The 15,836-nt window shown below is 36.1% G+C and overlaps 3 protein-coding genes across 6 annotated transcripts; 2 read left to right on the forward strand and 1 right to left on the reverse strand.

Annotated features, from left to right (window-relative positions):
• The first annotated feature begins 994 nt into the window (after positions 1 to 994).
• On the forward strand, positions 995 to 2,068 carry LOC111470252 (metallothionein-like protein type 2). Its single transcript, XM_023115811.1, has 3 exons — positions 995 to 1,160; positions 1,488 to 1,571; positions 1,660 to 2,068. The coding sequence occupies exons 1-3, from the start codon at positions 1,096 to 1,098 to the stop codon at positions 1,742 to 1,744; spliced, it is 234 nt and encodes a 77-aa protein (XP_022971579.1). The 5' UTR covers positions 995 to 1,095; the 3' UTR covers positions 1,745 to 2,068.
• A 2,046-nt stretch (positions 2,069 to 4,114) lies between these two features.
• Positions 4,115 to 9,095, forward strand: LOC111470247 (transcription factor MYB3R-3-like). 4 transcript variants are annotated; one of them, XM_023115799.1, is made up of 9 exons: positions 4,115 to 4,295; positions 4,640 to 4,819; positions 5,050 to 5,101; positions 5,292 to 5,349; positions 6,044 to 6,138; positions 6,224 to 6,327; positions 6,607 to 6,735; positions 7,199 to 8,301; positions 8,778 to 9,095. In XM_023115799.1, the coding sequence occupies exons 2-8, from the start codon at positions 4,674 to 4,676 to the stop codon at positions 8,235 to 8,237; spliced, it is 1,623 nt and encodes a 540-aa protein (XP_022971567.1). In that variant the 5' UTR covers positions 4,115 to 4,295; positions 4,640 to 4,673; the 3' UTR covers positions 8,238 to 8,301; positions 8,778 to 9,095. The 4 variants fall into 4 exon arrangements, with proteins under 4 accessions (XP_022971567.1, XP_022971569.1, XP_022971570.1 ...); XM_023115801.1 differs by having other exon boundaries at positions 4,658 to 4,819; XM_023115802.1 differs by having other exon boundaries at positions 4,674 to 4,819.
• Positions 9,096 to 9,483: 388 nt separating this feature from the next.
• Positions 9,484 to 15,823, reverse strand: LOC111470246 (E3 ubiquitin-protein ligase PRT6-like). Its single transcript, XM_023115798.1, is given in 9 exon segments — positions 9,484 to 9,851; positions 9,980 to 10,171; positions 10,513 to 11,235; positions 11,319 to 11,562; positions 12,167 to 12,307; positions 12,400 to 12,425; positions 12,427 to 13,653; positions 13,885 to 14,997; positions 15,364 to 15,823. Coding segments are annotated over 9 exon segments (4,005 nt in total). The 5' UTR covers positions 15,433 to 15,823; the 3' UTR covers positions 9,484 to 9,581.
• Between the last annotated feature and the right edge of the window lie 13 nt (positions 15,824 to 15,836).

Below are 15,836 nucleotides of genomic sequence, written 5' to 3' on the forward strand. Positions count from 1 at the left end.
TTTTTTTTAAAAAAAGTGAAAATATTAGTTTTAAGATTAAATACATATACTAACACTAAAATTTTGAACTATATAAACTAAAATGGAATTAAATTTCAGAAAAAATATAATACCTTTAATCCCTTTTAATACTTATACTTTCGGGTCAATAATAGAGGAGCGGGAGAAAAAAGTAGATTCCTGAAAAAAATTGTTGGTTTGTTGTCATAGCAACTTTCGGGCCAGGCCGTGCGACTTTGGACGATCTACCGCTAATGGACAGGATTCAACGTGGGCCCACTTGATTAGGTTTATGATTGACAGTGTGGGCCCATTGGCCCATTACTATGGTTCAGTCTTCACTTGATAACTGCCCATCCTTGACCAAAAAAAAAAAAAATGGTGGTCCCCTCTGCCCCGAATGACCCCTGGAGCACTTTTAAGATTATATGAATGGAGACCATATTTAAATAATATTTTGATTATATACACTTTAAAATTAAATATATTTGACATAAAAATAAATGTTAAAAAATACGGCAAGTAATTATTATTGTTTTTATTTTATTTTGGTATATTTATTTTTTAATTTATTATCGATATTTTTGAAGTATAAAAACTGAATTAAAACATACTAAAACTTATGAATTACATTATTAGAAAATAAAAATTATGAGGTTTCTTTACCGGAATAAATTGTTACTCTTTCAGCTAAACGCGTACATTGTGTGGCGCCTCAAATGATTTCTACCTCGAAAGAATCTTTCATTTCAATATCAACCGTTGATTTATCTTTGATAAGATCAAATGTGGACCGTTGATTACCTGTGTTATCGTTACGTTGGGAACCCATCCAAGGGAAAACCAGAAAACCATACGAGTGATCGTCATGCCAGATACGTGGAAGAGAGCAGCTGAACTTCGGGACTATACGCGAGAATTCTTATCCGTTACGATTTTGACACGTGGACGGTGTTTATGGTACGCTCTTCTTTCCCCGCCCCTATATATGACTCATCAGGCACCTCTCCATTCTCGTTCAATAGCGAGAAGTTTTAGTTTGATTTCGAAAACAAGTTTCAATATCTCTTTGTTCTTCGTTCGTCATCGTCGAAAATGTCGTGCTGTGGTGGAAACTGTGGATGCGGCTCTGCCTGTAAGTGCGGAAACGGCTGCGGAGGGTGAGTAATCGCTAATTTTCTCCTTTAGATTTTGATTGTGTGAACTGATTTCTCAATTTCCTTCTATGGAGAACGATTTCTAGAGATTTTGACCTTCCGTTTTATTGTTTTTTTTTTTCGATTTCCTTTTCGTCTCTGTACCTTAGTTCCTCGATCGACTGCGATCTGATCATGTGTTGATTCTGTTTATTGAATTCTGAATATGAGAAAGCATCACGCGATCACTGCCTATAATATTCTGAATTATCTGAGAAGGACTTCGATAATAGTTTTTCGGAGGATAATTACGATGACTCTGACGTTTCATTTTGATATTTCGTTATGCAGTTGCAAGATGTTCCCTGACATGAGCTTCTCTGAGACAACCGCAACCATCGAGACCTTCGTCGTCGGCCTCGCTCCTCAGAAGATGTAAGTTTGTTTGAATGAGCCTAATTTTTCAAGAGAAATTCAGTCATGAATCATAATTTTAATTAATTGTACTTATTTTCCATATTAGGTCCTTCGAGGTTGCAGAGATGGGAGCCGAGAACGGCTGCAAATGCGGTGACAACTGCACCTGCGATCCATGCAACTGTAAATGAGCAATAGCTCAAATCCTTGCGACCTGAGATGTCTTCGAGTACTTAATAGTATGATCATAATAACAATTATCAAATCTTCCAGTGTTTTCCTTCCGTAGTTGCGTCTTTAAGAGTCGATTGGAGTGTTCCTTTTAAATAATAGCAGTCGTTAAGTTGTGGGAAAACTGGTATGCTGTTATGGCGCATGGATCTTGTTATCCAAAGATGTCTGTGTTTATCCATGTCTGTTTAACGTTTGCTCTTCTCTGTGTAAAGAAGCGATATGTGCTAATTTATGTGTAACAGAGTTTGTTCTTGTTATCCATATCTATTGTTGAAAATCCAGAACCGAGATTGAATGCTCTAAGAAATCTGACTATAAAAAGTAAAATTCAACACTTTCGATGTGGCCGGTCGAATAGCTAACGCCTTTCATTATCAATCGATGTCCAAACTTAAATGCATACTTACGCGTGCCAGCTATCTTTCTCGACTGATAAGCCGAACAATCTGAATTTACATGGTGAACAGTTCTGGAAATTGAATACATCCCCGTTCTCCGTCCTTTAATTTATTTGTTTTGTTCTCTTTGCTTAAAAGGATGGTAAGTTGTTTTTTCTTTTTGCATCTTTTCTGGAAATCCTTATCCTTTCATCCCTAAGTCGGCGAGTTTAAATTTTATTATTTCGTTCCGAGTTTATATTACAGATATTTTCAATAGTAGTCAAATGATCTCTCTATCAGTTTTTTTTTTCAATGAAAAAAAAACCCACTTTATCCTTTTGGTTTGAAACACTTTCGAAATAATGGCACATTAAATGATTATAATGTGCCATTATAATCATTTAATTGTAAAATAAAATAGTTTGCAAGAATCCTTAAATACCTTGAGTATCCACTATTACCATATTACCATATTTAATTGTAAAATAAAAACACTGGTTATTTTTCAATTATTTCTTTTATGGTTCATATTTTATCTCTAATAATTAGATGAATAGAGTTGTAGACATGAAAACGAACTCAAGGGATTAGAAAAAAAAGAAAATACATATGAAAGTGAATAAAATATTGGTTTTATTTTTTATGTAAGAAAATAGCAACAAAAATGCCCTTTCCCAAACGTGTAGTAGTGAAAGAAATTTTGCATTTCATTTTTTGAATTTCAATTTCTTAGATTTAGTCGATTTTGATAAAGGTGATTATAATATTATCATGATCATGTATTTCTTTTATTTTAGTATTGCTTACATCAATCTTTATCTTCCTACCTTTAGGCTTTAATACTTCACATTTTATGAAACCAGATAAGTACGTGTGTAGGACGTCGTTGGTCATTCGTTTTGTATGCTTTGTTTGAGAGAAAAATTGTTGAGAGAGGAGTGGGCTTCATAGTTGAGGCTAGTCAAAAGTGACTTGAATGTACCTTTGTTAGAAGGCTCCATAAAGTAGACTCTTTGACTTGTTCAAAGAGAATTATTGAGAGAGCAGTCTGAGCGGATCAAAAGTTATGGAACTTGCGTGTGGGTCTTTTGTCGAAATGGAATGACTTATCTTTTTATTTTTTATTTTTTTCTTAATGGGTTAAGGACGGGAGTTCCGTTATAAATTAAATATAGTATACCCAATCAACATATTTTTTTTGTTTTACACCCGAATCAGAATAGTAGAACAAGTACAAGTATTAGTAAAATAGAAAAAATGGTTAATTAAGAGGTTGATCATGAGTTTATAAGTAAAGATAAAAAAAAAAATTTAAAATATATAATCATTTTATTTTATAATAATTAATATTTTTAATAGGTAACTCATTTGAGTAACCAAACCAATTTTGATATGGATCATATGGTTAACACGGTTGAATTTTTGAATTTATAAAATTTTAGTTATTAATATAACATTTAGGGTCTTCAACAAAATAAATTAAGTTTGGGAACGAGTTATTAGAGGTACAAAATGGACTAATTTTTTTTTTAAAATATTTTTTTATAATGAGTGCCTTCGTTTTTATTAATTTAACGTACGATATCTCTTCACACACGAATCAGCTCAAATGGTGGTCATTTATTTGTAATCGGACGGTACAGAATTGCCCGCGAATCCGATCCCCAAAAATGTTCGTCGACCTTTAACGCTCGAAATATCTCAAGTGCCGTTTGAGTTTCAATCCTCGTTATATCATAACGCCTTCCGTTAGTTGACCGTTAGCCAATAGGGTTTCCCTTTTTGTTTATTTTATTTTTAAAAACCCGAAACTGACCTTCAATAACGGTAATTAACGGAGACGTCGGTGGTCTTATATATTCGTTATGTACAAATATTGCAAAATTTGAGAATTTTATAAAATTTTAAAAAGAATTATATATATTATATATTTCTTTTACTCTCTCTCTCTCTCTCTCTCTCTCTCTCTCTCTGTTTTCGCCTCTACTTTTGTTTCAACGGGCGACGATTTTCGAAACTAGAACAAAAGTATTCGTTTCTGAAGGAACGGTGGTTCCTTTGGTGTTGAACTAATTTCATCGCTTCCTTCTGCTCCACTTCGATTCCCGCCACTTCCTTACGAGAAGAGGTAACTTTCTATACTCTCAGATGCTTCGAATTTGTTTTCTAATTCTATTGATTTTCCCTCAATCTTGTCGACTGTTTGATCATGTGTTTTCGTTATTTTTCATAAACCTTGCTCTGATTGGGGCAGGATTCTTTCAGTTTTTCGAGCTTTTCGTCTCTAAAACCCTACAATTGTGATTCTCTCCGCAAGTTTTCGATCTGATTGCTGGTTTTAAGATCTGAGTTTTTGTTTTCCGGTTTAGGTGAACTTGATAGTAGATGAGGTTTTTTTACGGATTGTTGCTTTAGTAGCTTGCTGTTGGTTTTTCGGTTACAATTTGAGGTGGTAATTTATTCTGTAATTAGGATTTTTGAATTTTGGAGATGGTTCTAGGAGTAGATGGAAGAGGTGAAACAAGAAGAGTGTTGTCTTGAAAATAAGCAATCTACGGCGGCTTCGAGTTCCTCTGTCTCTGAAGGTAGTGGTAGCGCAACTGCTAAATCTCCTGGGATGTGTAGTCCAGCATCAACATCTCCTGCTCGTCGGTAATTTCACAAAGTTCTTCGACTCAGTGTTTGGTTTAGCAATGTGCAGAGACATTTACTGATGAAGAAACTTTTTGTTATTGTTTCTAGACATTCGGTTAATAAGGCAGCTATTCGTATTTCATAATGGACTGCAAAAGTTACTGAAAATGGAATGATTCTATACTGCTTATGATCAGTTCAAAGAACTCTCGGTCATTTTTGCTTAAATGTGTAATTTGACTTGGCAGGAGAACTAGTGGCCCTATTCGCCGAGCTAAGGGTGGTTGGACTCCGCAAGAGGTAAGCATTGATTATCCCCTCTTTTAGTTGTTTGTGTTGCATAGTTTCTAGCTATGATGGTCATGACATGTACCAAGCTTTGAAAAAGTAAAGCATTTTTGCATAGGATAAAGAAGATTTGATTTCCAGATATCTTAACTTATAAGAACATGGAGCACTTGTCTTGACTTGTGATGTGCTTCTTTTTCAGGATGAGACGTTGAGAAATGCTGTTGCAGCTTTTAAAGGGAAACATTGGAAGAAAATAGGTTTCTCTCTATTCTCGTTGCTATGGAATTCATTTTTTAAAAAGGATTTTAGATTTTATCCTTCGGCTTTAAAGTTCATGTCTTTATTTTATCTGATGAATCGGGGATATTTTCAACTGTCAAGGTAGTCTTGAAGCAATTTATGCGTTCATCTAATAACTAATAGGAAAACTTATGTTAAATATTTTTTCTGTTTTAAATTTGTGGTTGGTCCTATAGGGAAGGCATTACAAGCTTTTAAACTTTGGATGGGTATTCTTGGCAGTAGTAGTATGGAGTTGTACTATGTTTGCATTTTGCGCCATTGAAATTTTCTAAGCCTCAGCTGAAGAAATATATATATATATATATATGGATGGTCATTTGTCTTAATTGGGCTGATATTTACTATGTATATATATTGCTCATTCAACTCTAAGAATACTTTTTAAATATCTTTAATCGATGATGAGTGGGTTGCCTGACTAGTAATTACTATCACTTGTTATGACAACCTAACTAGCCCAACACTCATGTATATATAAAAATAAATAAATAAAAATTATGACAGCCTGACACTGATACAAATAAATCAATTATCAATATGGTCCTGTTTTTGTTTGTCATATTTATTATGCAACTTTGTTAGTTTTATTAACCTCATCAAATCTCTTTGGTTTTTTTTTTTTTTTTTTTTTTTTTTTTTTTTGTGCAGCTGAGTACTTCCATGATAGATCAGAAGTTCAATGTCTGCATAGATGGCAGAAGGTTCTCAATCCAGACCTCGTTAAAGGGCCGTGGGCACAGGAGGTCTTTACTCGGTGTCTTCTATCTTGGATGCTTTATTTCTTGCATGTATAGTGAAAATTTATCATTTTGTTTTTCATTTTTATAGGAAGATGATAAAATTATTGAACTGGTATCCAAGTATGGGCCTACCAAATGGTCTTTGATAGCAAAATCTTTGCCAGGTCGCATAGGGAAACAATGCCGAGAGAGGTATCCCTTTTAACCTATAACCATTACCTGAAGTCTTGATTTTGAATTGTAAATGCAATTTAGAGGTTTCTTGGAAGTTGATCATGTTTCCCCTTAATTATTATAATCAATTGCCCTACTGACTGACTGTGTGATTTCTTGTTTACTTACCTAAAAGATAATAAGATTTGTTTGTGTTGTGGTTTCTGAACTTCCTGTCTTCATGTTTTGTTCTTTCAGATTATTGAGGGGATTTAGATTTTTTGTATCTATTGTAAATCAATATTTTATTATTCTCAGGTGGCACAATCATTTAAATCCAGATATAAAGAAGGATGCTTGGACATTGGAAGAGGAATTAGCCCTCATGAATGCACATCGGTTACATGGGAACAAATGGGCTGAAATAGCCAGGGTTTTACCTGGAAGGTACTCATTCTTGTTTCTTGTTTTTGTGAAATTCAATACCTCGATGAAAATAAGAAAAAGAAAGAAAGGAAAAAGAGATAAACAAAGATAGAAACACGCATAGAGAAGGGACAAATGACTATATGTAGGTCATGTGTACAACTGCCTGTCGAGTTCTATCTAATTAAATTCATGACGTTTTTCTACTGATCTGGTCTTACATTCTGCTTGGTATTCATTTGGAAACAACCCTAAGTTTGTGTATCTTGTCTCTTATTTGAAGAATTTATTTTCATGCTGAATGAATGGTAGAAAATATAGAAAGATGGTGTTAAATAAGTTATCACACAATGAGCACAAATATGAATACAGTTCATCCTGCGTAGGAAAAGGAATGTTTTTGCTTGAATTGGTTATAATGGTATGGCGTATTCCTGTTTTCGCTTGAATTGGTTATAATGGTATGGCGTATTCCTATATTCAGGACCGACAATGGGATAAAAAACCATTGGAATAGTTCCTTGAAGAAAAAATTGGATTTCTATCTGGCGACCGGGAAGCTTCCACCAGTTTCAAAAAATAGTTCCCAGAATGGTGCTAGAGATGCTACTAGGACTCCACCTATTAAAAACTTTCCTCCTCACTCTAGCAGAGGGTCGGACTCAACTGCCCAAACATCATCAGGTAACACAGATTTCTACAAATTGGACGGAAGTAGCAAAGACCAGATTGAGTCTTCAGCACCTCCTGATGAAGATGTGGTTGCTTCAACGAGTGGTGTTTTGAATGAGTCTGCTGATTCTAGACATGTCAAATGCTGGCCAGGACCTTCAAATATTACGAATCTAAGAGTTAGGAAATCTGGGTCAGCACGAAAGAATGGGACTAAAACTCAGGGGGAATCAGACAGTGAGATTAGCAAATTAGATGAAGATAAAACTACACGAACACCTTTGAGATTTGAATCTCCAAAATATGGTTCATTGTACTATGAGCCACCTAAATTAGAAAGTCGTATTCCAGTAGATTCAGAACTTTTAAGCATATACATGCACGAGACAAATAGTAGTTTAATTACTTCGCCTATTGGTATCTTCACCCCTCCTTGTGTGAAGACTAGAGACTTGAGTATACACAGTCCAGAGTCGATATTGAGAATTGCAGCTAGAAGTTTTCCCAGCACTCCGTCAATATTACGAAAGAGAAAGACAGAAGCTCAAACTTGTTTACCTCTTAAGCAAGCGCAGGACGGAGAGACGGAAACAGTCAAGGACATTTCCCAAGAATCCAGACTAGAAGAAACACTTAATAATAGTGACAGCATGTTGGGTTCACCAAATGGAAGCTTATGTGACAGTCCAAGTATTGATCATAGCCCCAGCAGGTCAAACAGTAAGGCCTTCAATGCATCTCCTCCCTACCGGTTAACATCCAAGCGAACAGCTATCTCAAAATCTGTGGAAAAGCAACTAGAGTTCGCATTTGACAAGGAGAAAAACAATCATACTATCAAGTCAGCATAATCAAATTGGATCTCATCCAGATTGAGAATTCCTTAGCAAACAATATGATGGCAAAATCTGAACTGTAAGTTTTTGCAACTTTCTTCTGTTAGTCATATTCTCATTTTCTATTGAAACTCCTAACACGGATATTAATCATGTGGATCGAGTTTTATTTTCAATTTAGTTAGAGAGATTCTTGAAAAGTCGTCAATAATAGTCTGCTTTGTGAATGCAAAAAAGTTATAGGCGACTCTTTGTGTGGATCCACCTTCAGAATAAGGATCTTGGGTGGGCTTATGATAACTTTTGGATGCTACTATTATCAAGTTCGATGCTACTCTTGTCTGTGCATCATCTAAGTTATGAGTTTTTAAACTAGAATCAACCATTTCATCTAATCTTTTAGGATATCTAAACACTCAATCTTCTAGTTTATATCACTGTTAGGTTGGTCCCCATTCTCCCAAATGCTTAACAAATGCATTGTAAATAGCATGAGATAATATACCATTTGAGATGCTTTCTGAGAACTTACTGATACAGTTCCATCTTTGGCAGCCTCAGCGATGGAATGCCCCACTCCGGAAAGTTTATATCCAGAAAAAAATGGTGTCCATATTTTCAGTGTTTACTGAAGCAGCAACCGGTATCGAAAATTGTCTATTTGCTTAGATCCTCGGTACATATATTTTTTAACTTTTTTATTTTTTACAATTGCAAATAGGCCTAAGGTTTTTCTATTTTTTAGTGTCCACGAAAACATGTTTCATTATCTCTGACCAGTTTCGAATGGCTAAAATTCTGATATTTATGGAATAAATTTTGATTTTTTTAACTTGTAAAAATTCACATTTCAATGAAGAAAAAATTCTACGATTCTGGAGTGCTGTGTTTAAATCTGATTATCCAGTGGTTTTGTTATTTTTATTTTGTTTTCGAGTTCATCCAGGCCCCAAGGGAATTGTTATATGACTCGAGGAAGAAAATTAAAATTAGTATGGTTGTCATATTTTTGGATCGTATAATTATAGAAATAGAAACCCTTAGATATGTCTGCAGTATTTTTGCACATGGACAGTTATTAAATGTGAACCTAGGGGCACATGGGTCGTGTATGTTTTTTTTTTTCTTTTCAAGATGGGGCGGTGGGAGATAAACTTTTAATCTCCTAATCGAGAGTATGTCTTCATGTATTGACATAACGTCTTCATGTATTTTGTAGTATAATTTATGGTAGCAATCAAATTAGTGAGAAGACCTTGTATCGTTAAAAAGACTTTATATCGTTAAAATGACCTTATATCGTAAAAATAACTTAAGAGCCCTAAACTCTAACACACCAAAACATTGTCAATTCTGTCTTCAAAGAAATCCATTTTCCAAGAGACATAAAAGAAAATATAAAAGAGCTAGGTGGTAGAAACCTCTATATACAAAGAGGAAAGTGCTCATGACGTTCTGAATGAGCTCAGCTAACTGCGGAGATGAAATCACTCCTGAACCTGCAGAGGAGGTGCATAACCTAGATTGATCAAGGTCCCTTTTTGACATTGTTGAGGCATGTTCATCTCTCCAGTAAGGTTGATCCCATGACACAGGACCTCGATCAATTAAACTCACAAGCTTTGATTTCTTGTTTAAGACAAAAATTTTAAAATCAGTATATGAAATCTGTAGGGGATGAATCAATTTATACAAACGAAACCAAAATTGGGAAATAAATTGAAGTTAAAAGAAACGAAAAACAGCTAATTACATACCTGCAAAAGAATCAGAAAAGAAATAGGAACACTGGAACTAAAATCATGGCAAAGCGAGCAAACAGTTTCAGACTGTTCCGCACTATCACTGACATTGGGCTTCTCAGACTGCTGCCCAATTTCTGTATCATATTCGTCCATAGAGGGATCAACACTAGCCAAAAATTTAGAGTACTCAGCTCTCATTTTTTCCTGCAGACAACAACCACCCAAGTAAGTAATTAAACCAAAGCTCATTTAAAAACAGAAGTGGAATTAACACCATCTCAGTGTGTGAATGCAGCCGAAGTTTCCCCAGGTAGATGAGGCCCTTATATCATAAAAAGCAGACGAATTTTTATTATCCGAGGAACCTTAACTTCAATCAAAACCATTAAAAGATCAGAACAAAAGGAATGCCACCCAAATACTAGTTAACTATCTATCAAATGGAAAGCAGTTTTTTCCTTGGAGGAAAATAATAGAAATATAAAAAAGAAAAAAAAAAAAAAAGATACTAACTCAGAAAGAAGAAGAGGAAGAAAACATCTTACCAATATAGCAGCCTGTCTCTGTCGAGCCTTGGCCTTCCGCTTCTCACTATCAGAAGTTACACTTGGGCTATTAGTATTACTACTTGGCACAGACTGTGTACGGTAACCAAGAATTTCAGGCGCAAGTTGCTGAAGCTTGCCCATGCAACAAGAATCAATCTCTGAAAATTTCTTCAACAAGCTTCCAACCAGAGAGGATAGGTTGCAACTTCCAGCCTGCAATAAGTTTTCTCGACCTTCCTCCTTGTGCATTTTCATTAACAAAATAAGAAGAGATAACAAGCTTTGTCAGCCGAAACCACATGTCAAACCCTCATCAATTTCTTTATCAGCAAATAGAAGCAAAGGAATAGAATCTCGAGCATAAAGCGATGGATTGCTCGATTCCTTTTGCATAAAGCAAATGTCCAATGCCAACGCTAGCAAGTGCAGTGCAGTTAACAGGCCACTATCTGGGGCGCGTGATTTAGTTGATTTCTCAGTAAAAACAGAGTAAAACAGAACAGCACGAACAATTTGAAGGACTGTTTTACAAGTAGCTATTCTAGTCAATCCTCTAAAAGGAGGATAAATTTTAGTCCATTTAGGTAGCTGTGAGGTCAAAGCAGAGACACCACACGACCTCAAGTATCGTTCTTCAGCAATCTGCAGATCCTGTATACTCCAACGAGGGTGGTACAGATCCAATTCTTTCCAATATTTCCAATGTAAAGAATACATCCCCTGAAACAAATTATATCTTAAGAAATAATAATAAACAAAAATAAGAATGTCAACAGAGATCCAAAACTGGTAAAGGGTATAACCTGATTAAATCCAGAGGGATTGGAATACACAGCAATTGTATCTAGAATTTCCTGTAGCTGATCACACTTGGAAAGATCACGAGGAAGTGCTTTCACCAGTTGACTATGAGTAGCATCTCCAATTGCTAACTTGTAAATCAACTCTCTCTTCAAGCTTTCGGCTACAGTGAGTCCACAAAATCTCCTTTCATTGACTACTTGTATGATTAATGTGAGCATCTCTTTAACTAAAATAGGCTCATACCTGAAGAACGATCATTTTATATCTTTTAAAAACAAAGCAATAATTTCTGGAAGGGATAACTGTAAAGCATATGTAGTTAAATGTGACTGCAAGTACGCTCCCACCCATTATGTATCTTTGTTTCCAATATAATTATCTATATCCACATAATTTGCCAAATGGTAGAAATTACCCACATCTTTTCTCAACACTTTCGTGATGTTAGTGTCTCAACTAACTATCATGTATACAGAACATGCCCCTTATAAAGTTTTTTTTCCCCCTGAAACTTATGAGAATTAACAAAAGAAAGAGGATATTCCAATGTACTGGAAGGAATATCTGAACAGAAACTTAATATAGGGAGTGTTAGAGTAGAGTGCGTGGAAATCTAGAAAAATAGGGTTTCCTTTTCTGTATCCTTGAAGATTCTAAGATCTCTTTTGAATTCCTCTGTGTTATTCAAACTTTTTGCTGATTCAATGAAAATTTTGGTTTCTTTAAAAACATATTATTATATATAGATGTAATGTGTGATTCAGTGCCGCATTAACAAGGGTTTAAGTTGCACCTTATTTTAGAAGAACAGTAACGTTCCAAGTCAAAGTAATAGATGAGTACATACTCACTAGGGCTTTCAACATTTAGGGAAAGATAGTCTGATAGCTGGAAGCGTTCTAAAATTCTACTGACATAAAAATCAGGTGGAGCCATTGCCGCACAGCACTGCAACAAAAAGAGATCAAGCTCCAGACATTGTTCTGACCTGTTATGAAGCCATTAAAATAGCAGCAAGTTTCCTTACACCGTGAAAAATAAGATGGAACACAAGTCCTTCATTACCCAAAATTAACTTACCAGCGGACTGATCGATACAACTCACTAAGATAATAGGGCTGCACAAGATAATAGGGCTGCATCTCCATTCCTCCGCCACGCTCCAGCATTAACCTCAGCACAAAAAACTTTAATGCGTAGAGGATGCTCCACAGATTCAGATGAAGAAAAACCATATGGATGACAGTCTGTAAGAACACTTCTAAAGAAGTCCACAGATTCAGACGACAAATTTGAGGAACTGGCACCTGTTGCATTTGTCACCGCAGATTCACTAAAACAGCTTCTCAATGCCTTCTGTAAAAGCAAGGAAAGCAGTCGATGTAATGGGATGTGAATGAATATGTCCTGTGAACTAACATCAAAAACTATGTTTGGCCAAGAAGACAAGCTTAGATAATCTAGTGCATCAATCTCCATGGCATAGTCCTCAACAGTAACTGTATCATTAGTCATATCCATCAATTGGTTGTCTTCTCCATGACTTATACCATGCTCAATGTCAATACTCATTTGAAGGCCACTGTACATACGTGAGGAATATTGCCTATTATGGTCTTTGCTTCTTCTAGCAAGCTTCTCTAAAATAAATTTACCTTTCCCCATCTTAGATGGCATTTTCTTTGGTTCCAGGGCAGAGGTTTTTCTCGATGAATAAAATATGCAACTAGGGGCCATGCGAATGTATTCATCAAACATGTTTGAAATACCTCCAGATGCATTTTCTGTTGCCAACCAACTATCGATGGTCTTCAAGCACTCGTAAGTCAGCCACATAATAGTTGGTGAAATTGTATCTAAACGAACTTCATCAACTTTTGATGCAGAAGTGGATGTAGTACTCTTTCCCAACAAACTACATGCAGCACTTTCCTGTGATAAACGTCCTACTTTAGCATATCTAACACTATCTATGTCATCTGGATTCGTCTTGTACGTTTGGAAAGACATTGCATCAGCTGTATCTTCACTACTGCTGCTACTACTACTAGCAGCAGAAAATGCTTCATTCACCAATAAAGAGTGGATGTTGGCAACAGAATGATCTAAACCAAAAGGTAAATGTATATTTTCATTTTCTTCTTCTATATGGATGCCTGCTTCTCTCTTCTGAGGATCCACTCCTTGCACAAAAGTAAGCAGTCTCAACCAAGTTCTTAAAATATCTTGCTGCTCATAGATCACATATCTGGGCACTACAGCATGACTCATGACAAATCTAACATCTTCAGCTACACGAATGGTGGTTTCACACAAATTACTCCACTTTATAACCTATATACGGGAGAAGAGAAAATATAAGAAAACAAATAAGCAGAAGCATACCAAAAAGAGTATCAATTGAAAATTAATATTAGTAACATATGGTCGCTTGTATTTTATTGCCAGTGTCTATATGAGGTGCAAATTACACATTTGTCTACACCTAGAAACACATTATATGAATGCAGAACAGCATAACAATTGCTGAGTGCTCAGAGCTGAAAATAAGTAAGGATGCTTTACCTGCAAGCGCCCATTTTTGCTTGAACAAGAAATGAATATATCTTCTAAACATCCCAAAAGGATGGACAATAAGTTCATTTCCTCCACCAAACGAGGAGCAAGTGTTGGAACAGTGAATATTTGCACTGAGAAAGTTGGCAATAGAGGATACTTTTTCAGAACGTGGTCACTGTTGTCTTCTATTGCTTCACTGATAACATTAGGATAATAATTCAAAAAAACTTTCGCAAATTTGTACTTAAATACAGGTTCTGCTAGCAATTTAAGACATAACTCGTGGACTTTCTTCACTACACTTTCAGTTAATAGCCTCGCCAACCCCACCAAAACATCCAATAAGCCAGCTGAAGAAATCACCCTCTTTGAAACAAAACTGAGTAAGCTTTCACTGTACTTGCAGAAGTCTAAAAGCATCTCAACCACAGCAAATGTTAACTCATTTGCAACCTTTTTATGCTCTGTAACACGATCACTCAATTTAGAGTCTTCCACACTGATATATTCAGCAGATAAGAGTTTGCTTTTCCAACAAGTGAAGAGTACATCAAGTATAGGCTCTACAGATTTAACAAATTCCTCTGGGAGTGGTTGTATCTGTTCTGCACCTTTATGCTTTGAGCAAAAACCTTCCCGCTTCCATGCTGTCACATCGCCACAATCGCAGCAACCACCACCTGTATGAATTATGGAGTAATCGTGGTCCTTATGATTCCCACTTTGAAAGCAAGGGACACAAATTGCACAAGTTGGGTCGTGTTCACAAGTTCGGCACCTGTAAGCTATATCATTATGTCCCCAAACAGCACCACATACACCACGCTGGCCAACACTCATTTTTTACAGGTTCTTCAGAGCAGAAGCTGGTTCACCTTCAAACATCAACCACTGTAACCACGTCATGCTCTCACGGAATTGATTTTTCATGGTTGGGCCCGTCACAGATTTTTTGGACCCTGCTTTCGCTTCTCGTATAGCTTTTACCACTTCTACATCAGTAGGCAAAATTACAGATACCATCTGCGGTATCAGATACTTGTTGTCCTTGACAAAAGAAACTAAACCAGGTTGAAGCTGATCCAATAGCTCATCAGGAACTCCAAGTACAGCAAGCCGCTGACAAACAAAGGAATCAGAATTATGAAGAAGTAAACAGAGATGATAAGCAAAACTGATCGAGATACTAGCGGGACTAGAATCCCCATCTCCTTTCCAAGTCGAAATTGAACAGAAACTCCGATTTATAGAAAAGGATAAACTCATTTACAAACTAAGGACCAATACATCCATTTCCAGGAAGAAGAACATCAACAGCTACTGCTTGCAGGGTGGGGAAAAGCAAAGTAACACCAACACATACTGCTTGCAAGATGAGCAAAAGCAAAGTACAAGGGATGATTCAAAAGAACGATCCCTATCTAAATCAACACCGAATACGAAATGCAATGTACAAATCGAAAACAGGAAAACAGAATCGCATACCAGCACTATTCGATCACGAGGCTTAAGTGGAGCAGATTCAGAAGGCGAACATGTATCCATATTGTCCATTCTCCAGTAGCGCCAATACGGCACCAGCCAGTCACCGAAACAAAAACAGCGCCGTAGCCGAGAGGTTTCTCTCCCCAGGTTTCAACTCTAGTCAACAACTACTAGATAGGAATTCTGAAACTCCAAAATTCAATCCTCGGTCTCAATCATTCAATCAATCATCGATCAGTGAATTTCACACTGAAATTTATCTTGTTTATCCCCTCACCCCAGCCAAATTTCTGAATCACGATCAACGTAGAGAAAAATACACATCGTCCACAGAAAGCTCATCGATGAAGGAAAGTAATACGTATGAAAAACGTCCAAAATGGTTGAAATTAAGAACGAAAAATGCAGAACCCCGGGAAGTAGTTGATTGTATCTTCTACGGTTGCGTAACTATTGTTCTTTAAATAAATTTA

This window comes from Cucurbita maxima, unplaced genomic scaffold, assembly GCF_002738345.1.
Source record: "Cucurbita maxima cultivar Rimu unplaced genomic scaffold, Cmax_1.0 Cma_Scf00043, whole genome shotgun sequence".
Classification (NCBI taxonomy): Eukaryota; Viridiplantae; Streptophyta; class Magnoliopsida; order Cucurbitales; family Cucurbitaceae; genus Cucurbita; species Cucurbita maxima.

What these genes read in the sequence shown, in the direction of transcription:
- LOC111470252 (XM_023115811.1), top strand. Translation starts at nt 1,096, where the DNA reads ATGTCGTGCTGTGGTGGAAACTGTGGATGCGGCTCTGCCTGTAAGTGC. An exon ending in TGCGGAAACGGCTGCGGAGG is followed by an intron (nt 1,161 to 1,487) that starts GTGAGTAATCGC and finishes TTCGTTATGCAG; the next exon opens with TTGCAAGATGTTCCCTGACA. An exon ending in GGCCTCGCTCCTCAGAAGAT is followed by an intron (nt 1,572 to 1,659) that starts GTAAGTTTGTTT and finishes TTTCCATATTAG; the next exon opens with GTCCTTCGAGGTTGCAGAGA.
- LOC111470247 (XM_023115799.1), top strand. Translation starts at nt 4,674, where the DNA reads ATGGAAGAGGTGAAACAAGAAGAGTGTTGTCTTGAAAATAAGCAATCT. An exon ending in TCAACATCTCCTGCTCGTCG is followed by an intron (nt 4,820 to 5,049) that starts GTAATTTCACAA and finishes TTGACTTGGCAG; the next exon opens with GAGAACTAGTGGCCCTATTC. An exon ending in GAAACATTGGAAGAAAATAG is followed by an intron (nt 5,350 to 6,043) that starts GTTTCTCTCTAT and finishes TTTTTTGTGCAG; the next exon opens with CTGAGTACTTCCATGATAGA.